The sequence below is a fragment of the Gracilinanus agilis genome, chromosome 2 (assembly GCF_016433145.1).
Source record: "Gracilinanus agilis isolate LMUSP501 chromosome 2, AgileGrace, whole genome shotgun sequence".
NCBI classification, from domain to species: domain Eukaryota; kingdom Metazoa; phylum Chordata; class Mammalia; order Didelphimorphia; family Didelphidae; genus Gracilinanus; species Gracilinanus agilis.
In genome coordinates this window covers 429,135,710-429,160,407 of record NC_058131.1, presented here as the reverse complement: position 1 = coordinate 429,160,407, position 24,698 = coordinate 429,135,710, and the positions used below count along the sequence as shown (strand labels likewise).

General features: G+C 35.6%; 1 protein-coding gene across 1 annotated transcript in view; it reads left to right on the top strand.

The window, feature by feature from the left end:
* The first annotated feature begins 3,181 nt into the window (after positions 1 to 3,181).
* Positions 3,182 to 24,698, top strand: part of FSTL4 (follistatin like 4) — an 874,220-nt gene continuing 852,703 nt past the window's right edge. The window contains exon 1 of the mRNA XM_044661912.1: positions 3,182 to 3,307. Within this exon, the coding sequence (XP_044517847.1) occupies positions 3,182 to 3,307 (126 nt within the window). The remainder of the gene's footprint in view (positions 3,308 to 24,698) is intronic.

The following is a 24,698-nucleotide window of genomic DNA, read 5'->3' as shown; positions in this document are numbered from 1 at the left end:
AGAGAATTATAATATCTTTGACTTTCTAATATAAACTACTTGAAGGTAAGGATACTTTCTTTTGGGGCTGTGTATTGCTAGCACCAGGGACAGTGCCCAATAGGTACTCAATACCTATTTTGTTATTTTTGGATGTTTATTGGTAGTGGTGTTGGCATATAGAGATTCTCACTTACCTAATTCTTATCCATGAAGAAGGGACTCAGGATAGACAGAAGAGCCAATTTTAAACTAACTTTTGAGTTCTTCTTTGACCTCAGTTAATAGCCCCTCCCTAGCTCAACATTAAATTTAAAAATGAAGTATTATGTGAAAAATTGCTATAGTGTACTCTGGGAGATGATGGTCCTCAAATTTCAAGTGGCAATTTTTTTATGGTTTGTCACTGAGAAGTTTATAGTTGTCTAGAAGAAGAAGGAACTATAATTGTTCAATGATGGGAAATAATTCTGCCTAGAGTTATCATCAAACTTATTTATAATATGTAATATATAGTATGGTTTAAATGTATCTTTAAAATCCAAATTGCTTTTAGAAGATGTCCTAAGTAGTAAGAGACTATATGGGATATGATCAATGATAGTGTCTGTAGCAGAAATGTGAGTGTGTTTTGCTCTCTGAAGGTTAGAGATGCTTAGAGGATGAATGGATGTCTCCTGCTACTATGGTAGATATTTCTTCATCTACTTGTACAGCATCAATAAGTGATGATCAAAGTCAGGAAATCATTCATTAGCATACTTCTTATCTAGTACACAAGTATTGTCTCTATCTTCAATGTCCTTTCTAGGCTTTGTAATATACTAGTTGTTGAACAGTTAAAATCCTAAGGCAAAATGTCATACTTGGAAGAATATCAGATTTGGAATTTAGACCTAGGTTCAATTCTCAGTTCTTAACACTGGTTTTACTTCCTCATTTTTCCTTTTCAGAATTAATTACCTTGTACTTACTTGCCTGTGTATGACTTAAATGCACTTTAAAAAACACACAAATTATTTTTAGAAGGGGTTCTAGGCTGTGAGGAAGTATGCAGGATGTGATCAATGGCAGAGTGTCTATACTAAATATTGTTAATTATATGGATATATTATGACATCTAACTAACTATATGGTGTATAAAATACCCTTTCAGGACAATTCAGACTTGAAGGCCAGTGATTTCTTATTTGTCCCCATGTCCACAGAGACTAGCATGTTAGTATTATGGATTTAATTTCATGTAGGGATCCACAGATGTTTCTGATACAAGGCAGAGAAATGGTAGGCACTTTATCTGGGCTGAAAAGGGAGCTTGAAGAAACTTGGAGGCTACAAGGAGTAGATGCATTTTATGGGAACAGTATGTAGCATCAAGTTAGGTATAAAGACCAATCAAAGTTTCTAATAATTGGAGTAAGAGGGTAAATGGATCTCTCCTCTTTAGGCAGGTCAACTAAATAGTAGTCTGGATTCTATCACTCATGGATAGGGGGGTAGAGCTTGGATCCATGATTTAATTGATCTAGAGAACTCTAGTATGATAGAGTTTCTCTATCAATGCAGGTTAGCAGCTTCTCTCTATTTTGTAGTCAAATGGAGTTGCCTCTAGAGATTAGAGAGGTTTCATAACTTGTCATGGGTTATACAATCAGTAGGTCAAAGTTGGGAGTTGAATCTAGGTCTTTTTGGTCTGAGAACAACTCTAGCCATTTTATTATGCTGCCTCCTACATATGCCTCATATATGGTAGGCACTTTGAAATGATCACTTTAAACTGAAATGAAAAAGGAAACCCTCTTAGCTTTATTAACAAAGAAGCAGAACAAATGATTATTGCATGCCTAAGAAATACCCTTTCTCTGTGCTAGGCACTGAGGTAGCTAAAGTTGAGGTAAAGACATGATTCCTTCTCTCATGGAGCTAGGAACAGACAAGAAATAGTTTAGCCCTTAATAAGATACTGTTTTTTTATATTTTTATGTGTTATCCAAGGACATGATTAATTAAGATGCTACCTTTATCCCTTACTTTGAATTTGAAATGTTCTCAATGCTAATAGTTTATCAGGACTCTACTAATGGGAAGACTTTTTCCTTTAGCCTCTATTCTCATGCTCCCATTCCCTGTCTTTTTCAGTATGGCATAGCCACCTGAACCTGAATATTAAATCTGTTTTATGTTATGGTAATGCTTGATTATCTTAAGAAAAAAGGATGTTATGTAATTAGCTACAGGGAATGGAGGTTAAATTATTCTTATTGTTATTTTGGGGTCAGATTTTTTTTCTGGGAAGACCATGGTTTTAAGGTCTCTCAGTATCAGTTGCAGAGAATGGTAGGCTAGAAAATCATCCTTGGATTTTTTCAGTCATAATAGAGTGATTTTATGTACTTTTAACAGGTAAATTTACCTTCAGCATTTCATCACTTAGTATGTGGTTCTTTTTGTATATTTTTATGTCTTCAGTTTTCCAAAGTATTCTCCCAATTTTCTTATTCTTTCTTCAGAGTCATCTGGTGATTTAGGTAAAGGCAGATGTGATAATCCCTCTTTTATAGATGATGAAACTGAGGGGAGGCCAAGAGAGATGAAATATCTTTCCTAAAGTCTCTAAGGTCCTGTATTCCCAGGTTCTTGACATTATAGTTATAAAATGCTCTTTTTGGCTTTTAAAGCCTTCATATCTTACCCTCTTCTGACTTTTCCAGTCTTAAACACTTTGTTCCCACCCCCTGCCCCCCAGGCATTCAATGATCCAGCAACAATGGCCTATTCTTCCACCTGGCCTACTTCAGAAATGTCTGCAAAAGGCTTCCTCACCACCTGCCTACTCTTTACCTCTACTACTATTAGTGCCTTCCTTCTGAGTTTACATGCCATTTACATAATTATTTGCACATTGTCCTTTTCTTTGGAATTTGAGGTTCTGGAGGGCAGGCGACCATGTTTTTCGTGTGTGTGTGTGTGTGTGTGTGTGTGTGTGTGTGCGCGCGGCACGCGCATGTATTCCCAAGTGAATAGCATGATACCTGCCACATAAGAAGTGCCTAAGAAAAATGCTTTTTGACTTTGCAAATATGGTTTATTTATGGTTACTAATTGAAGCTTTAGTATGATAACTGAATAAGTAGGTAATCTGTGTCCCTTGCTTCAAGTGACATGGCTTGACTGCTGTCTTATTCTTCACAGACTCAAGATAATGAAATCAAGAAGTTTGGGGTCTTCCTTCTTGCTGTTTGAGATTTATTTGTCAACCACTCTGGGATGGATACTTTCGGAAACAAGCAGAAGTGTTCCCTCAGACGCGGGAGGGCTGCAAAAAAAGGTATCTTGACTCAGTTGCTGATTGAGAATATTTCAAATTCTGAATTCTTTCCAATGCTAACTCTCAAGTAATGTCTTTTTAGAATTGAGAGTAAATGGCAAGGTGAATTTTAAGCATACTTATCTTTTTTTTTAAGAAATGGAAAGCAGGGTAGTTTTGAAGAGCAAGCATTGTAGGATAAATCTTCTAATCTTTCTCTGAACCAGTTCTGAACCCTCAAAATCCTAAAGATTTTCTCCTTATTTTTACTCCAAACTACCGCTTTCATTCACTAGTCTCTTTTCCTTGCAAAGATAACAGAACTGACTTTATTAGTATCAAAAAAAAAAGCCTGGAAAGTTTAGATTCATTAGAGAAATAGTTTGAGTTAGTGATGACATTACCCTGTTAGTTCTTAAATTTTTTTTAAAAATCCTTACCTTCTCTCTTGGAATCAATACTAAGTAACAGTTCTTGAGCAAAAAAGCAGTAAGCTCTAGACAATTAGGCTTAAGTGACTTGCCCAAAGTCCCAGCTGGAAAGTGTCTAAGGTCAGATTGAACCCAGAACCTCCTGTCTCCAGGCCTGGCTCCCTATCCACTGAGCAACCTCACTGTCTCTTGAATCTCTTTTCAAAAATGAATATTCGCTAAAAAGAAATAATAAGAACTGATTTAGATCTGACTTCAAACCTAACCTCATGCACTTACTTAGTCATGTGTTCTTTGGCAAGTCACTTAACCTCTGTCTCCTTCAGTTTTCTCAACGTTAAATGGGAATAACTCACATTTTGAAGATCAAATGAGATAATATGTAAGCACTTAGCACAATACCAAGAGTATTATAGGTGCTAAATAAATACTTATTTCCTGCCTAATCAACTTTTGGTGAAAAGAACCTGTTTTAATAAATATGTAAAGTCATTAATAACTTATAGATGTAGTTGTTTCTAAAGCACTTGAAAAGTTTATTCAAGTATTTAAACCTTCACTGAAATAACTTTTACTGGGACCCTTTCTCCTTTCCAAATGTTCATGTCTTGGGAATCTCAAATTAGTAAGTTAAATTTCATTGATGTAGAATTTACAAAAGTATATGGTGAGAGGCATCATGGTCTAATGAACTGAGATCTAGCCTAAGACAAGAAGATCTGAATGCAAGCTCTGTTTCTGACCCCTACTGAGTGATCCTGGACAAGTCATTTACTTCTTAGTGCTTCAGGCAATTCTTAAGACTGTAAATTGCCAAGTAGCTATCAATCTGTCCACTTGGAATTCCTTAATACCAGCAAAATTACAGGTCCAGATTTTAAAATTAGTTACCATTTCTAAAGATTGCAATTTTATACTCATTTATCTATGTCAATGACTTTGGTATTCATGTTGAACACAAATCAAAACTGACTCTCCAAAGTTCCTTGGGAGAGTCAGAAATGAAATGTTTAGGTCAGAAAGACATCTCACAGGGCAAGCTTTAGGGAATACCAACTCACTAGAAACTGGGCTTTTTACAACCTTAGTCCCTGACAAACCAAATCCTAAGGACAACCTCCTTGCTTCTGTAATTGAAACCATATCAATCTACATTAAATAAATGTTTTTTCCCCTACCACAATAGTGTGGCAGGATCATCGAAGTATTTTATGAAAAGCAATGATTCCTCATTCATTATTACTTAATTGTAATATAATCCTGAATGTACAAGCCTTAATCTTTGGGGAACTTCAGGAATAATTTAATGTACACCTTCCCTGTTGAAGTTAGTATTAAATGTCTTTGTAGTGACACTATGATTAAATAGAAATACAGTGCCTTCCATTTAACTCTGTGCATGGTACTTATTTAAAACTCTTTTGTAAGAATCTAGAACAATGACTTTTAAGAATCATAACTCCCTCTTCTCACTCCTCCCATCACTATGCTCACATAGCTTATGACCTTCACTCATAGGCTATTAAAAATCATTCATGTTTAGTGTGTAATAGTAAAATAACAACCATAAATCTTTTGCCTGTAGGGTCCTATTAGTGCCTTATATTTAACTAAAACATCAAGCCAGACTTTGAGTCAGACATTAACCAAGAATGAACTGTAAGCAAGTTAATATTGTATGAATCTTTTGTTTTCCAGCTTACTATTAATGTTTTGTGTCCTGAAAAGGAAGTGAGGATAACTGTCCATGTGAATAAAGAATTTAATCAAATTCTTCCTTTTTTAAAGGTAGCATGATGATTCTATGGAAAGATTACTGGCTTTGGGGTAAGAAGGAGTCTAGTAACATAGAAAGAATATTGAAGAGTAAAAAAAAACAACTTGTTCTTGAGCAAATCATTTTACCTCTTAGGGACTATTTTCTTAATTATGCTTTTTTTGTGTCTTTTATGGTTACATAATCTTATTTCTCCGAATGTAGTTTTCAGGATGTGTCCCTATCATCTTCATTGTTTATTTCATGGGAAGATTTTGAAAACAAATCACTTCTGAACTGGTGAATGACAGCTTTGAGATATACTACAATGGAGATTTTATTTTCAATTTATGAAAGTGTTCCTTTTTTTGAATACTGATAATTAACTCTTTTCTCAAAAGCTTTGCTTCAGCCAGACTAGTCAACTCACAATTTTTCACTCATCTTATGAATTCCTGCTTTTGTGGATGTTTTCGGGCTCCATATGGATTCCCTCACCCACTCCCTTCTCCTATCTTTATCTTACCACTTTTGTTAAAATCCCAGCACAATGCCCATCTTTTCCATTCAGGTAATAAAGGTATAAATTATCTCTTCATATCTCCTATGGACTTAAACCACACTGATGGACCCTTCCTCTTAACACTTTTAAGTCTTATGATCTGTACTACTCTTTTATTTATTTATTTGGAATATTTTCCCATGGTTACATGATTCATGCTTTTTCCCACCCTTTTCCCCTCCCCACTCCCTGAGCTGACAAGCAGTTCCACTGAGTTATACATATATCATTGTTCAAAACCAATTTCTATATTATTCATATTTGCAATATAGTGATCTTTTAATGCCAAAACCCCAATCATATACCCATCAAACCACATGATCAATCTTGTGTTTTTTCCTTCTGTGTTTCTACTCCCACAGTGCTTTCTCTGGATGTGGATGACATTCTTTCTTATAAGTTCCTACAGAACTGGGTCATTGCATTACTCCTAGTAGAAAAGTCTATTACATTTAATTGTGCAACAATGTTTTAGTCTCTGTGTACAGTGTTCTCCTAGTTCTGCTCCTTTTGCTCTGCATCAATTCCTGGAGGTCTTATCAGTTCATATAGAAATCCTCCAGTTCATTATTCCTTTTAACACAATATATACCACAATTTATTCAGCTATTCCATGATCTTTGGACACCCCCTCATTTTCCAATTTTTTGCCACTATGAAGAGTACAGCTATATTTTTGTACAGGTATTTTTTCTTATTATCTCTTTGGAGTACAAATGCAACAGTGGTATGGCTGGATGAAAGGGCAGGCAGTCTTTTACAGTCCTTTGTACATAATTCCAAATTGTCCTCCAGAATTGTTGGATTAATACACAACTCCACCAACAGTGTATTAGTGTCCCAATTTTGCCGCATCCCCTCCAACATTTATTATTTTCCTTTACTGTCCTATTGGCCAGTCTTCCAGGTGTGGGGTGGTACCTCAGAGTTGTTTTGATTTGCATTTCTCTAATCCGGAGGGATTTAGAATACATTTTCATGTGCTTACTGATAATTTTGATTTCTTCATCTGAGAACTGCCTATTCATATCCCCTGACCATTTGTCAATTTGGGAATAGCTTGATTTTTTTTTTTGGTAAATTTGACTTAGTTCTTTATATATTTGGGAAATTAAAACCTTTGTCATAGAGTTTTGTTATAAAAATGTTTTCTCAGTTTGTTGCTGTCTTTCTAATTTTAGTTGCATTGGGTTTTTTTGTACAAAACCTTTTTAATTTAATGTAATCAAAGTCATTCTTTTTACAGTTTGTAATCTCTTTGCTTGCTCTTAAATTCCTTCCTTTCCCACAGATATGACAGACATACTATTCTATGTTCACCTAATTTATGATTTCACTCTTTATATTTGTCATTTATTCATTTTGAACTTGTCTTGGTATAGGATATAAGTTGTTGATCTAAACCTAATTTTTCCCATACAGTTTTCCAATTTTCCCAGCAGTTTTTGTCAAATAGTGAATTCTTGTCCCAAAAGCTGGGATTTTGGGTTTATCAAACCCTAGCTTGCTAAGGTTATTTACCCCTAGTCTATTCCATTAATCTACCCTTCAGTCTCTTAGCCAGTATTATATTTTTTTGATGACCACTGCTTTATAATACAGTTTAAGATCTGGTAGTGCTAAGCCCCCATCCTTCCCATTTTTTTCATTATTTCCCCTGATATTCTTGATCATTGTTCAGATCTGTACTGTTCTTAATCAGGAGGTGATTATCTCCTGTACCACTCAAATGGAAGCTAAAGAATATATTGAATGTATTATGTTATCTCCTTTAAATTTCAAGTTTTTTTAATTTTATTTTACCAATTACATGTAACAATTTTTCTACATATTTTTTGAAGTTTATATGATCTAAATAATCTTCTTCCCTCCCTTCCCCTTCCTCGATTATATATGTATTATCATGTAAAACATATTTTCATATAGTTCATATTTGTAAGAGAATAGTCATATAAAACCAAAACTCCCAAAAAATCCAAATAAATTGAAAAATTGTTTGCTTTGACCAGCATTCTGACAACAGTTCTAATGAATAGTTATTAAGAATCAATCTCCCACTAATTTGTAGTGTGCCTTTCCACTATGGCAGATGCTTCCTAATACACAGCTTAGCTAATGTAATAAGGATTATTGATCCTTATTTGTATTTCCAATTTCCAATACCTGTGTCCTGAGTGGACAGGCTATTGTTTTGACTGTTGAGAAAGATGGCTTCTCTAAAGAGTACCTAAGGAATTCTGGCTCAAGCCAGTTATATCAAAATATATTTACTGTTGGTATAAAAATTTTAGAAGAAGGGATAGTAAAAGGAAAACAGGTAAAAATATATTTCTTCTAATTATGTAGATCCCTATGCTAATAAATCTTACTATGACCTCCCAAACCAGTCTGGTCCATAAGGACTTTCTTCTCCTTCGACTGAGTCAAAGCTAACCTCTCTTCCTATTCTATCTAAAACCCCCAAATCCTTACCTATTTATCCTAATCTTATTATAAATTTATAAACAAGAAGAATAAGTCAAGTTTCTCTTTCCTGCTGCTCAAATATGATTTCCAGCTGGTCAGAGATTCCACTGCCTTCTTCACTCAACAGATCAGACTTTACTGCCACTTATTGGAGCAGTCACAGATACTGTACCCAACAAACTCCTCTTCTCTGGCTGGATAAGATGGTTTATTCTCAGGTTGTAAATACACCGAGATTTTCCAGACTCACAGAGCTGCTTTCTTTGGATCACCTTCCTTACTCAGGTCAGCCCAAAGAGTGAGCAGTTAGATCCAAATGCCTTTCTCAAAGCTCTTTGAGAAAATTATCTCCCATCAATCATCCCTGATATTCCATTCAGATATAAAGAAACCCAATTTATTAATCTCTCTTATGTATCTGTCAATAATTATGCTACTTAACTCTATTTCCTAATGAACTCTTAATTAACAAATATTTCTCTACACTAGGGGATATGAAAATTGTGATATAATTAAATAATAAGAAATCATCCTTTTATTGAATAATTCTATGATTCTTATAAAGTCCTGTGTTAGGAAACACATTGATTTTACATAGATTATGTTCATTTTACACTGTTGCTGCCCTTAAGAAAGCATATATGCCAATACATTGGCTGTCCAGTGGACCAGTCATAAAATATTCTTATCCACTTCCTGATCAAAAAGTGATTGATTCAGGGTGCACATATATCTTTTTAAGATCAGCTAGTGAGAGAATTTGTTTTGCTTGAATTAGCATAAATATTACAAGGGATTTCTTTTTCTTTTGCCATTTGGTGGGAGAAAGAGAAAATATATTTACATTAATCCAAAAAAGTTTAATAAAAAAGAAAACATAAGACGAGAACAATACTTGTTTTTACTAATAATGTTCTTTTAATTCTTTGTTTTAAATGAAGTTGTTTTTATTGCATTTTAAAGATTACTATTGTTTTATTGCATTCCATTTTTCAGGTCTGAATAACTGGAGTGACACAGAATTACTAATGAGTGCAGAATTCTGGGAAGACTAGGGGAAAGAACAATTCATGACAACTGATATTCCCACCCTCTCTAAAGAGGTATAAAAAACCAGTCAGTCAGCAACCAAATTAGTGCTTAATTTGGAAATATTTAACAAGACAATATAATATGAAATACAAAAGAACATGGATAATGGTAATATGACATTTTCTAAGTCAATATGAGACAAAACAGGGATCCTTTTGTAAGGCTTAGTGACCCCAGTATCTCTGAGTTTAACACTGCTGCTCTATGATATGTTCAGGCCTTGACCTCCCTAATGTTTTTCTCCCTTTCCATCCATTCTCTCTGGAACCTTCTCCTATTGTCAACAAACTCCATTTTTTTCTTAAATTTCTTTCTTTCGTGTTCTTTTTTTTCTCTTCCTGGATAAAAACTCATATTTTTCCCCCTGTAGACCTCAATCTTTTGTCACTCTTTCCAAGTCTGGCTGTTCCATCTCTTATCCATCCCCTTCTTGACACACAAGATCAGGTGGAAAAATTGGCATCTTTCATGTTTGCCACCACCACTTTTAACCTCTCTCTTTGCCACCATCACTAAGTACTCACATATTTTAAAATTTAGTCCATCTTGCTCATATCCTTGTTGCTGTCATCTAGGGATTTTCAGATCACTCTCCTTATACTCAATAAGTTCTGTCCCTTGCTAACAATATTTTTTCTCTCTTTCTACTCCCCTTCACTTTAACTATCCTGACTTTGAAATTCCCCAGTCTCTTCAAATCTCATTACCTCTGACTTTATTTTACCTTAGCGATAAGTGGAAGAGAAGGTACTCTGTACTCTTCTTATTCTCCTTTCTTCTCAACTAAATTTCCCCCAGGTACCAGAAATCCTAGTTTGGGTTTGGCTAATAAAATATTCTGTAACAGGAGTGCTTTGAGAAATATTAATCTATATTTTTAAGAATCAGTAGAAAATACTTGGATATATAAGCATTCCTGAAATATCGACCTCTCATAGTAATATCCTTTTCTTCACTCACAGATAAATATCCTATCAAATATCCCAGTTAGGCATACCTGTGCACAAATGCATGTATAACTTCCAAAAATATGAATTTCTTTAAGGTGGGCATTTTTCACTGGTGTAAACCAGAAATATAATGATCCTTTGAGCTTATCTAGATTAGTCTCAGATTAGAAAAAATATCTGTATTGAAAACCTTAGCAGCTTGGTCTAGAACCTGCCAAAATTTGTGTTTCACTGGCATAGGCTTTGCTTAAGAATCCTGTGTTGCTTCCACTTCATTGTGAGCTGAGGCAGAAGAGGAGGAAAGCTCTAGTCCAACATAAGTGAGTGTGTGCATGTGTGTATGTAGATAGGCTGGGAAAATAGCTCCTGGGAACTTCTATGAATGTTGATTTACTTTGACTTATTTTCCCCTGGTAGCAATATTTTTAAAAATAATCCATTGACTTAACATCATTTTTATTTGAAAATACTTGGAAGGAAGTAATAAGATTTGACTTAGCTTTTAAAGTTATTATACCAATTACTTGAATATCCTAAGGGTAAAAATGATTTAAATGACCAATGTATTTATTCAAAGATTTGTAAAGCAATTATAGAAAATGTGAATTTTGTTAAATGAATGTTTTATGTGCAAAGAGAATAGTTGAAATAGCTTGCAGCAATTTAACGTTTTGATAAACACAGATTAACAGGAACAGAACTTGTTGGAGTCCTTTTCTTTGTAGGATGTGTGTGGTATATTGTGCCCTAGAATACTAATGTAGGTACAAAGAAAATGAGGTAATCTGACACAGAGTACAAGACAATGGAATTTGCTCAGTGCAAAATGGGTCTATGGTTGTCTCTTCATTTATAGGTTTCTTATAAATGCTTCCTCTCATGGTTTATTGTCAGCTTGGAATTAAGACTGACAGTTTTTGATTGAGGAAAAAGTAGAACTCTTTTTTTTGTCCAGCTTCTTGCTCCACTGGGAAGAAACATACTTTTAACAGGGTTCCTCAAAGACTTTGTTCCAAATTGCTATTGAGTGTGTGTGTTCATGTACCATATAAACATATTATTTAATAGTCATTTAGGTAGAATTTCTAATTGAGTATCTTTTAGAATCAAAAAACTAGAGGGGCACATGACATTAAGTTTTAAAATGTCTTCCAGGTCTTTGAGTGATCTGTTATGTTTAATATCCTCTGGCTATATGGCAATATGTAATAAATACTTGTTAATATTTGATATTCCCAGTCAAGATGTTACTTAAATTTCACATGGAAGGCACTTAAAATACAGCTGCACACTAGATTTGGAAAGATTGAAGGGATGTGAAAGAAATAGTCAGAAAGTCTTAAGAGTTGGGAAGGGCAGGAGTTAACCTAATCTAAATTGCCATCCAAAAGAGGAATATTCTCTAAAGTATCCTGGGCAAAGTATTTCATTTATGATTCTTAAGAAAAGTGCTTCAAAGAGACATAAATCTAGAGAGAGAGTGTGTGTGTGTGTGTGTGTGTGTGTGTGTGTATGTGTGTGTATGTGTCTTTGAAATGCCAGTAGTTTGACTATGAGAGCATTCAAAGAGAACGGTGGGCAATCTGTTATCTTTATTCTTCCTACTTTGCATGTATGGAACTGGCTTTGCTGTTGGATAGATCATTAAGTAACTTATCTTTCACAGACCTCCCTCACCCATTAATGGCTATTTAATACATAACAATATCTTGCCTTCAGACTAAGATATGTATAAAACAGCCATTAATGGGGAGAGGGGCAGTATGGAAACAGTGGGATAGAAGATTTTGCAAACTCTTACCTTTATTTCTTTCTGGAATATGAATAATGCTTTTCTTACTTGGTCCTTAATCAACCACGTATGCACAGATGAGAAAGGGGTGCTTCTTCTTTGAGGCTGAGTCTGGCCATTATAATTTGATGACATTCAGTTTCAGTTATGCTTTTGTCCTTTGCTCTTGCAGTTATTGTGTCTATTGTTTTCCTGGTCCTGCCTATATCTCTTTGTTTTGGATTATATATGTTGCAATATTCTCTGTAGTTATATATTCATCATTTCTTTTACTGCAGAAATATTCCATTGCATTCATGTGCCATTTTTTGGCATTTCCCAATATTAACCCACATTAATTACAGCCCCATCTTACAAGCAAGCATAGTTATGCATTAATTTGGGGGTCTCTTCTTCATGTATCTTTGATATCCTTAGGTAGGGCCTGAAAAAAACAAGACTGTTTGTATTTTTATCTTGCTATTTCAACTGCCCTTCCTGAAGAATAAGCCTTCCTGAAATATTACCTTTATTGGAACCATTCTTGTCTTTGTTCACATACCTGGGAATTAGGCAGACATGACCATGAATAGCTCTGGGTACTATGTCTACATATTTAACCAAGGTTAAGAGTATTTCAATAATTAGATCAAAAGTAACACATTTAAGCTCCTTTTTTCAAGCTGCCCACCAGCCATGATTTTAGAACTCCTATTCCAAATGGATAAGATGTTGGCACATGGGAACTTGAATATGATTCATTAACTTAAGCACTGAAGTAAATCTTTTTAAGTGCACTCTTAGCTCTCAGTAAGTACTGTTAATTCTATGTCAGCTGATACTACATTAGTTTTAATTTTAGTTTGTTAGAAAAGATCATCTTATAAATGATTATGATTGCTTTGCTTCACATTGGAGGGTCCCATTCTAGAGGAAATGAAATTACTACTAGCAAGTGCTGATTTTTAGAGTTGTAATATTAAATCAAATTCAGTTCAATATGTTTAGAATTGGTTCTTGTATTCTTAGCCTAAGTTATCTGATGGGATGGATACAAGAACAGGTGGTAACTGCCCTATCATAGAGTCATCTTTTACCTCCTCTGGATGGAGATAGAATTTTACAAGTACATATGTTGTTTATAGCCTTCTTACACTTTCATTTCCCTCTTCCCTCAACTAAAGTATAAGCTGTCTGAAGGGGCAGAATAAAGCATTGGAGTTAGGAAGCCTGGAGATTAAATACTTACTCAGTTACTTGTTAGCTGTATGACCCTGGGCAAATTCCTAAACTTCCATCCTCAGTTTCCCCACCTGTAAAATGGGGATGAATCAAAATGCTAACCTCACAAATTTGTTGTGGGGATCATATGGGATAATATATAAAGTATTTTGCAAATCTTAAAATGCTATATAAGAATTAATCTATTGTTTTAAATTACCATTCCCTTCTTCTGGCATAGGATCTTGTGGAATGAAATAAAAATGTTTGAGGATGAAGGCAAAGACAATTTAGCAAGGAAGAATCCTCTCATCACTCACACATTCCTCTTAAGTGAACAGAAGACTACAAGGCACTATATATTCATGTATAAATAGAAAATTATTATAAGTTAACTTTCAATGAAATCTGTTAGGAGACTTGACTGGTTAAAGTTTTCCAGAAATAGTTGGATTTTAGATACTGGGTCAGAGATTGCCAGGAACATTAATCTCCTGCCTCATGCCAACAGAAATGACCACAATATATTTCATGCAACCTGTTTCTTAACCTGTACAAAATTGATCCAGCCACCAATTTCTTGTCCAAGATGGAGTTTGCCATGTCTGTACCAGATTTCCAAGTGGATGGACAGTTTTTTAAATATTTAAGTACTTGGGATACAATAAGTGGCAAAAGGCAGTCTTCCTATTGTGATAATTAGATTAAGTCTATACTGCCCATCTTTAGATTTAGTCACCAAAGGTAAGAGCACCTCCAAATTTGGGAGGTCCGTAACCCACATGTGCTAGAGTGGGTGATGAATCAAAATTGACTGACAGCCCCCTAGCCAGTCCTAAAAGAAGCATCTGTTGGGATTGGACACGCAAACTAGGAGAAGAGGCACAGGAAATGATACATAAGTGGCCCCTTTAAAAGAAGAAGGTCTTCTGCTGGAGAGGGTCTTCTAGTTTTCCTGGTTCATGGAGGAGTGCTGGCTGGAATGCTGAGACCTTGGTGAGACTGCTTTCAGTATCTTCTTTAGAAGTCCACGTGGTGAGTTTAAATACTGAATCTTCCTGAACTTCTCTTAAGGAGAGCTTCCCTGTAATAGACTCTGTGAATGAAGCTTTGCTTCATTTACCTCTGGGCCTCTTGCCCTCTGACTCTCTGCTGAAGGTTAACTAGATCTACCTGGATTAATTAGAGGATTGTAGTAATTTGCCTACTGTGTTAGATTCTTATTTCCTTATTTCCTCTCTCTCTTCTCAATTGTAAATAAACTTCCATAAAAGTCAATTTTGACTTGAGATTATTCTTAATTAAAGATTGATAATTGTTAAATTCTCTGGTGACCATCTTTTAATATATTCGACCAAAAAAACCCTTTTTCCTCCTTATATTATCAAGCAGGTCACAATCTAATGAGGAACTGCTCACTACAATGCTTGCAATCAAAATAGCCCACCAGGCTCAGAATCCCTACAAACAAGAAGATTCATATTCTCAGCCTTGTGCTAACTGCTGGGGATGGAAACAAAATCAGGTAGTAATTGCCTTAGCCCCTAGAGTGAACTTTTCCCTCCTCTGAACCTACATCATATTTTATAAGTACTTATTTTGTTTTGTTTTGTTTGTATCTTTATGGGAAGGTGGGTAACTTTGGACTTTGGAGTCAGGAAGACTTGAGTTTGAATTCTTACTTAGTTATTTATTAGCTCTGTCATCCTTCATAGCTAAGAAAATATTTCATTAGAAGATTCTCTATCTACTACTTAACCTTTAGACAAGATTTTCCCCTCTATTTCTTAAAAAATAACTTATTTAAGTTGTCACCATTTCCCTGCTAGTGTCCAAATAATATACCTTTTATCAGTTTTAGAGAGGTATTACAAAAACCTCTCTTAGACATCTAGAATCAGCAAAATAATTTTTGGTTTTTGCGGGGCTTGTTTTAAATAATCTCTAAAAGAGTCTTGGAGTCAGTTATATGTGAATTTAGGGCTCTCTTTTTATAGTGGTTGGGTGATCCAAGACCAGTTATCTAAACACTCAGTATTCCCAGACATAGGTACAGTTCCAAAATTAGGTTGTTGCTCTGAATTAATAGAAGGAGTTTCCTGGCCACAGATTCTCTCCATTGTTGAAATCAGAGATCAAACCTTCTCTTCCCATTTCTTCCCCCTGAAAAAATAATCTTACTGTGAGGAGGATGTGCTGCTTGGTATTTTACCTGGAATAGTAATTATCTCTAAAATAAAAGAGAATAAAATTAGCTATAGCAAGCTGATTCAGCTGCTATTTATGTGAAGAGATGATTCAGCATGACTTACATGTTATACAAGAAGACTTTGGATAAGTCAACCTTACTATTCTGGGTCTCAGTTTCTATGTTTAGCAAAGAGGAAGAGACTTATTTTGTTGTTGAGTCATTTCAGTCATGTCCAACTCTTTGTGACCCCATTTGGGATTTTCTTCTTAAAGATACTGAGGTGGCATTTCATGTTCTCCTCCAAATCATTTTATAGATGAGGAAACTGAGTCAAACATGGTTAAGTAATTTGCCCAGAATTACACAGCTAGTAAATGTCTGAGGCTAGATTTGAGCTGAGGAAAAGGAGTCATTCTGACTCCAGGCCCATAATCTATCCAATGCAGAATTTAGCTACCCCAAGATATCCTTTACAGGATATTGAACCCAGAAGGGAGGATAGAATCAAAAGGGACATACAAAGTGACCAAGCAACATATTTGGACATCATCTGTTGAATTTCAATATTCAGAATTTTCAATGAAACATAAATGTGAGAATAGGGAACAGTGTTTTAAAATACCCAAGATTTTCATTCAAATATTTTAAAAAACTTTTTTCAAAATATTTTGTTAACTGCAAAACACTGGTTTTGCAAAGCTACTGCTAATTTGAGGATTTTTTTTTCCTTAAGTGATAAAATAAGGATTTCTCCTAGGCTTTTATATTCACTTTAGATGAGGGTCAACCTTTTAAAAAATCCTTTACTTAATTTCCAGTGCTGGGAATGGAGACAAATAGCAATGGGCTAAGGGGTTAACTCTTTCTTCTTCCTTCAGATGACTCGGACCTAGAGCTCCTTATATAGCTCCTTAGCTATAGCTGTTAAATTTGACAGATTTTGTTTTTAATTGCTTTTGTTCAGGATTAGGAACAACTAACAGAAAATAATTAGAAGAATCCTTTCAGCTATCCTTTGGAAATACATTCTAAAAGGATAGTTGCAAGGCTTAGCAGGTGTTTATCTTAGAAAAGAAAAAAGTTCAGGGGAGATAATAGCTATCTTCAAAAAGGCACAAATAAGATATGGGTTGAAGTTTCAGTACTGTGGGACAAATTCAGTTCCCTGATCATCTCCGGAAGAAGGGAGTTTCCCTTCACTGAAACAAAGGCTGGATCATCACTAGGCCAGTTATGTGGTAGAGGGAATTCTCTTTCAGGTATGGGTTTATATGAAATATCTTAGAGGTCCCTTCCTGCTCTGAGATTCAATCATTTTATGATATCATGCATTACCAACCTTGACTTTTTCCCCAGGCCTTAATAGCAACTTTAAAGATAAACTCTCTGCTCCTACCAGTTGTCATACAGAAATGTGTGTGGTTTGAAAAGGAATATGAGCAATATATTTCATAACCTGTTTCAGCCATCCACTGTTGACTGTCAGACTGAAGAACATTCATGTTGACTGCAATAGACCTCTTTAGTTCTTTCCAATTTCAGTAATTCTGACAGGCCCCCTCTTCCTCTTGGATGGGAAATCTCTGTGTCTTTGGTTGTCTGCTGAATAAAAGTATGTTCCTGATTTATGCTCTTTTTGTTCCCTTAGATTCTTGAGAGAGGAAGAGATATAATTCTTCTTACCTTGACTCCTTTTGTCTCAACCTGCCTGTCCTTGCTTTTCATCTTTTTCCTTTTCAGAAGAGGAAGAGAGTAATATGGGATTGCAGGGGTCAAAAGATTTCCTGGAGGGGGTAGGAATTGAATCTAGAAGGGTACTTGGAATTTAGATAGGAAGAGAGGAGAGTATTTCAGGCAGGAGACACAGTACTAGGGAGGCATAAGTCTGTGATGTTTGGGGATAGTAAAGAGTCCTGACTGGAATAGGAGATATGTGTTAAAGTTAGTGGATAATGCTGACTAGATATTCAGTGTGATCATTGTAAGTATCTGTATACATGGGACCATTAGAATGCAGTTTGGGAATAGGAATAAAGAAATGATGCCTTCATTCTGGACCAGTTCTCTTTTTGGAAGTAATAATGCTTTTTGGTCCAGGTGGCCTATTCATTGCTGCTTTAAAAAAGTTAAAAACTTGTATAATTTTGGTTGAAATTCATTCTAATAAATATTCACTAACTGTCTAGAAGGCACAAATAAAATAGTGCCTGTCCTCATAAAGCTTACATTCTATTTATTCACAATATATCTGAGATCTACTCACTTTCTCTGCTTAAATGGCAAGTTTCTTTTAGAAGGGTTAGAGCTTCTGGGATTAGAAAAAAAACCTACAAGGTCAACCTGGAATATAGGCCAGAAGAGTACAAGAACAAAGAGGATGGGGTTCAATAGATAGAGAACCAGGCCTGGAGATGGGAGGTCTTGAAATCTAGCCTTAGATACTTCCTGGCTATGTGTCCTAGGGCAAGTCACTTAACCTTAATTGCCCAGCCCTTACCACTCCTCTGCTTTAGAATTAATACTTATCAATTCTAAGACAGAAGGTAAGTGTTTAAGAAAAAGAGGGAAGGGGAAAGGGAGGGGAAGTTCATTTGGTACTTGGCATGAGAAAGTTGGAAAGGTAGTTTAGGAGTCAGAATATGGAGGAATATCAGTCTGAGAAGTATAAAATTCTTTACCTTGAGTCCATGGTGAATATTAGGGTTTGGGGAAAGAGGAGGGAGAAGCATTAGAGATTTTTGAGCATGGGAGCAATGTGACCAGATGTGAGGAAAGCAGTAGTTAGTGTGTCACTGAAGGTTCTGCACGTATCTAAAACTGCAAGAAACTGATATGATTTAGACATCACTGTGCTCATCTCTCTCCTTAATGGAAAGAGAAGCTAGAGCTGTCAGGGCTGTCCTTTAGGGTTCATTACATCTCTGCTGGCAGACACAGATTGGTGCTGCCCAGCAGTCTTTCTGTGTTTCTATCCCAGGTGTATCCCATTGAGACATCTAGGATGCCATCTGCAACCTGAACACCTGTTTGAGACCATGACATTGCCCTAGTGACAGTGTATTTTTCTGCCACCTTGAATCATGATGAGAAATGACGACAGGCTGATTGTAACAGGATGAAGAGTGCAAGAAAGAAGCAAGCAAAGTTTTATTTACTGAAATAGAATTGGTCATATTAGCCTACAAAAGGATAGAGATTTTTTAAAAAATGAAACTTGTCCAGTTCTCCCATTAGTCCCCTTTTCAGCATTCACTGCATCAGCAGAGGACTAATTTACAGTATCGTGGATAAAGTCATGTTTCAAGAATGACAGTGTGCAAATGGTTAATTTTCTTACTAGCAGTTTCCCAATGCAGAAATTGAGCGAAAGCAAGGAGGATGATTGACTGGCTAAAACTGAACTCTTGGGCTAGGGATTTTTTATTTTTGAATTGTCTGTACCTTGCATCCAAAGCTGTTGTAGCCTCCCTTTACACCTCTAATGTAGAACATTATTCAGATATCATCTTCCTTCCTGTGAACTATCATGAGACAACTTGTGCCTAGGTTCTTGTTGCTCAATCATTTGTGATCCTGTGGACCATAAAACACCAATACTGTCCTTGAGGCTTTCTTGGCAAAGACGGTATTGGGTGGCTTGTCATTTCCTTCTCTAGTGGATTAAGGCAAACTGGTTAAGTGACTTGTCTAAGAGTCACTCAGGCCAAATTTGAACTCAGGTCTTCCTGACTCCAGACCCAGTACTCTATATTCACTGAACTACCTAGTTGCCTTGCTTTAATAATCTACTTTGTGTTTTGTTTGATATGTGTCTTAATTCTCCCTTGCTTTAGACTGTAAGTGCTTTGAATGCCAGATACCTGCCTTTGCCCCTTGCCCCCATATCCCATGGTGCCCAGCACAAGAAGCTTATACATAGGTCACCCATTTTGAATTTATCTTGGTATAGGGTGTAAGATGTTGATCTAAATCTATTTTTTTTCATACTGTTTTCCAATTTACCAGCAGTTTTTATTAAATAGTGAGTTATTGTCCCAAAAGCTGGGATCTTTGGATTTATTGAACACTAGCTTGCTGACATCATTTACCCCTAGTCTATTCCATTGATGAGCCCCCATCCTTCACTTTTTTTTCATTATTTCCCTTGATATTCTCAATCTTTTGTTCTACTGGATGAACTTTGTCATAATTTTTCTAATTCTAATTTCTAATGCCAAAAGGTTTTTTTGGTAATTTGATAGGTATGGTGCTGAATAAGTAGATTAATTTGGGTAGGATTGCCTTTTTTATTATATTAGCTTGTGCTACCCAGAAGCAATTAATGTTTTTCCAATTATTTAGACCTAATTTTAATTGTGTGAAAAGTGTTATGTAGTTGTGTTCATATAACTCCTGTGTTTGTCTTGGCAAATAGATTCCTAAATATTTTATATTGTCTAGAGTGATTTTAAATGGAGTTTCTCTTTCTAACTCCTACTGTTGAGTTTTGTTGGAAATATATAGAAATGCTGTTGATTTATGTGGGTTTATCTTATACCCTGCATATTTGTTAAAGTTGCTAATTATTTCCATTAGCCTTTTAGTTGATTTTCTGTGGTTCTTTAAGTATACCACCATATCAGCTGCAAAGATTGACAGTTTACTTTCTTCATTACCCATGTTAATCCTTGCAATTTCTTTTCTTCTCTAATTGCTATTGCTAACATAAGATGAAAATACATTTAATTTATTCAGAAGAGGTTACATGGCCCATAGTTGTTAGTTAATGTTTGCTTCAATGTCAACATGGAAGAATTCCTCCAGTGGAGAACACCAATGATGTGGGTTCACACAGAGCTTGGCCTTCTACTATATAACATTTTTATCAATGATGTGGAAAAAGGTATAGGCGCTCATTACATTTTTAGATGACACAAAACTATGGAGGAATAGGTAACACATTAGATAATAAGGAGTGTGGTGAAGAAGATAGGGAATCAGACTCAAGAGTCAGGAAGACCCTAGTTCAAATGCCATCTCAGATATTTGAGCTGTGTTCATAACTTCTCTAACTTTGGTTTTCTTATTTTTAAAATGTGAGAATTAGCTTCCCTGACCTCTAAGTTTCCTTTTAACTATAAATTTATTATCCCATTATTCTATAATCCAAAAGTCTTAAAAAGCTACATGCTACATATATACATGAAAAGCTAAATTTAATATGGTGAAATTCAGAAAAGATAAATGTGAAGTTTGAAAAATGAGTTCAAAAATGTACTTCACAAGACAAGGGGAGGCATATTTCAGTAGCAGTTTTTTTTCTGAAAAAGGTCTGGGACTACAAATTCAATCTGAGTAAACAGAATATTGCAGCAGCTAAAAAAGGTCTGTGATTTGGGGCTACATAAAGAAAATTAAGCTGAGAATAGCTTCCATGAATAGAGACATGAAGTTCTATAATATTCTGTCTCTGTAACTTGGAATACCGTATTCAATTTTAGATAGCACAGTTTTTAGAAAGGCACTGATAAGCTGAAGAGTGCTCAGGTGAGTACAGCCAGGATGGTGAAGGACCAGGAGTCTGTCATATGAGGATTGTTTGGAGGAAGTGAGAACATTTATCCTGGAGAAAAGACTGTTTTCATGCCTTCAGAGGTTGGAAGGTTGAAGTGGAAGCAGAGAATGGGTTTGTTTAGTTTATCTTCAGAGAGCAGAAGCAGGAGCAGTGGATAATAGCTACAAACAGGCTTGATATAAAGGAAGATTTGCTAACAATTAGTTTACCTAAAAGTAGACTGAGATGTGTCAAAGGTAATGAATATTCTCCTCCATAGAAATCTTCAAGCAAAGGCTGCATGACCTTATGTGAGGTTACATGGGAGAGATGCTTTCTTATATAGATAGGACTAGTTGATCCCTTCCAATTCTCAAATAATGTAATTCTTTGATCTAATCATGAAGCATTCATATGTACAACCTATATTAGAGGAAGATCTCTTCCTTCAACAAATTAATTCCTTAGGGACATAAGACAACTACACACACACACACACACACACACACACACACACACACACACACACACGAACAAAAACACTAACAAGATATTGAGAGGCATCATCACCATTATTGTCATAGTGGATTAGTGAAAGGCCTGTTGGACTTTAACTGGGGGCACCCAGTTGGGAATTCCCCCTGGAATATCTTCTAGCTATGCAAAAATGGGGAATAATAGTAATATGTATTTTGAGTTTGGTCTTGTGATTTCATTGGAATAGTAGTGATTGCTGAAAGAACTCTTTCACCAGTTTTAATCAGCAATTGTTTTTTACCTTTTGCACTCTATTAGATAGAATTCCTTAGAAGTACTGAGTTGGTTAGGGTCTTGCTGAAGGTACACACAGCCACCAGTATTAGTGAAGTCAGAGCTATTTAATCACTATTACACAGCTACCTTTCAACAATACTGTCAATACTACCACTACTAGCTACTTTGTTGTACTTAGTGTGATCTAAATGATACTATCAATTGTTATTTCCATAACCCTAACAAAGTTCAATACAATTTTATATCCACTGTTCCTCAAGAAAATTCTAGTTCCCTGGGTGCCTTTTCTTTGGCCTTTATAGGACCAAACTTGGTCATTGTAATGTATTGAGGGAAAATTCACTTTGATAAAAGAAATGGGAATGATTTCTAAAGTCCTTGGTACTTTAAACATGATATTGTTTTATGGTATAGATAAGTTAAAGGACTTCAGAGGAAAGTGAGCTGACAAATGGTTGAGGTAAACTTGAACTACTTTAGAAAGGAGGTGGAAGAAACTAGAGCTGAACTCTGCTCTCATTCTCTACATTCATTTTTTGTAGAACCTCACAGCCAATCTCTGATGTTAAAACTAGAATAATTTTTTATTCCCATTTTATAGATGTGAAAACTGAATACTTACATACAGTAGAGGAGAGTGTAGATAGAAAGTCATTCCACTTGAATAACAACTGCATGAAAAAATGCTCAGACTTGGCTTTGCATATTCTGGTGAATAGTGCCTGAATGGAGAAGAAAAAAGGTTCTTTGTAGTAGAACAATAGGGACCAAATTATAGGGAGCCAAGTTTGGAACTTTATATTACTGTGAATGGATTGTTGGAATAATTTTTGATCAAGAGGACCACTTTAGAGTTGAATTTTAGTAATATCAAATTATCAGCCTATAAAACTTGGATTGAAGTTTGTAGGGGGAGAAGGGGAAGGAGACTAGTCAGGTGAATAGTATTATAAGGATAGCCATGATGGCTAAAGGCCTTTACTTACTTTTATATACCCCCAGGAGCCAAAAATAATTTTTAACATTTTAAAACACAATAAAACAACCAAATTTGAATTCAACAAAACTTCACTCAACCTATTTTAGTTAATAGGTTTTGAGTCCTGGAAAATGAAAAATGAAAAGGACTTAATAGCCAATTAGATGTAAGATTAGATTTGAGATCAATGTATCCATCAAGCTTTTATTAAGTGTTAACTAAACTTCTAGGGATACCAAGAAAGAGTGAAAATAGTCTCTGTTCTCAGAGTTTATATTTTAAAGGGACCTAGTGGTGGGCAAGGAGTAGTGTTGTTTACTGACCAGTCACAGAAAAAAGTTAAAGATGAATCTGAGTAACTAAGAGGATATTTGTGCCACTCATGGAAACTGGAAAGTCTGGAGAGGATATGACTGAGAGGGAAAGTGTGTTTGTTGTTCTATAAAGGTGAGGTGATAGGAAATGAGGATAAGATTTTTTTTCTTACCATCTTTTATAAGGTTTTTATTGTCATCTCTCAACAATATCTCATCATTCTTGGTCTTATTCCTTTCCTTATTATTCCTTTATTTCAAGGAAATAAATAAGTAAATCCCAATGATTCCCAACCCTTCTCACCAGGTTTATTTTCACTTCCACTTTGGGAAGGTGTTTTTAAGGGGGTGGGAGGCTGTACAACTCACCGGGCAAGAGCAGGGAGAAAGAGCACATATATATGGGGCAAGGGGTGTAAGGGTGTTCAGCTAGGACTAGCTCTTCTGGTATAAGGGATTGCTGAGCCATTTTCAGAGCAACTTATCCATCTTAGGTATATACCTTTCACCCAACTCTCACCTGTGGTTCCAAGAAAAGTTATATGGCATGTGCAGTGCCACATCCCATTGAAACTATCTCTGATGATGCACTAAACCTGGCAGAGGAGAATTGATGGTAAATTAAAGAAGTGTCTACCCCAAGCTTGCAAAGACTTCACCCAGCAGAATGGGCAGATGAGAACGATTTGTTTCAACTGCCAAGAAAGGGGCTGAATCCAGGTTCTGTGAAACACTTAAGAACTCAAAACATCAGTTCATTCAGAACTCAAAGGACATTCAAAGCCTGTAGTCCTAATTTGTCTCTGCTGGCTTTGATGGCTTTGGAAGAGAGAGTGAGGCTGACAAATTTGTGCAACTCTGCCTCACTGAAATCCAATTCATGCAGGGGTCAAGACACCCTATGATGTTATTGGTCCTCTTCAAAATGAAGGACAAACAACATTATGGAGTAAGCAGGTGTTTCACTTATATTCAAGATGTGTTCAGTCATCCAAGGTAGGTCTTCATATCTTGAGGGAGGTTTGTAAATATTAGCATCTGTTGCCATGTCATTGTTATCCCCATCCTATTGTGTCTAGCAAAGGTATCTTAACTTGAGCCCGTGCTGAAGATAGACGTCTGTGTTTGAGAAAGACTTCATTAGAACTTAGGTTGGCAGAAGAAAGTGGCCAAAATTAATGAAATCTTTATATTAAACACTGAGACTGATATTGAGAAAAATGCATCTAATCTCCTTTAAAATGCAAGTTTCTTGAAGACAATGAGAAATTCATTTTCATCTTTGTATCCGCAGTATTGGTTACTCTGATACTAAAATAGGAACTAAATTTTTTTGGTATAAGAATCCTTGAATGAAGAAAGGCCCTCCACA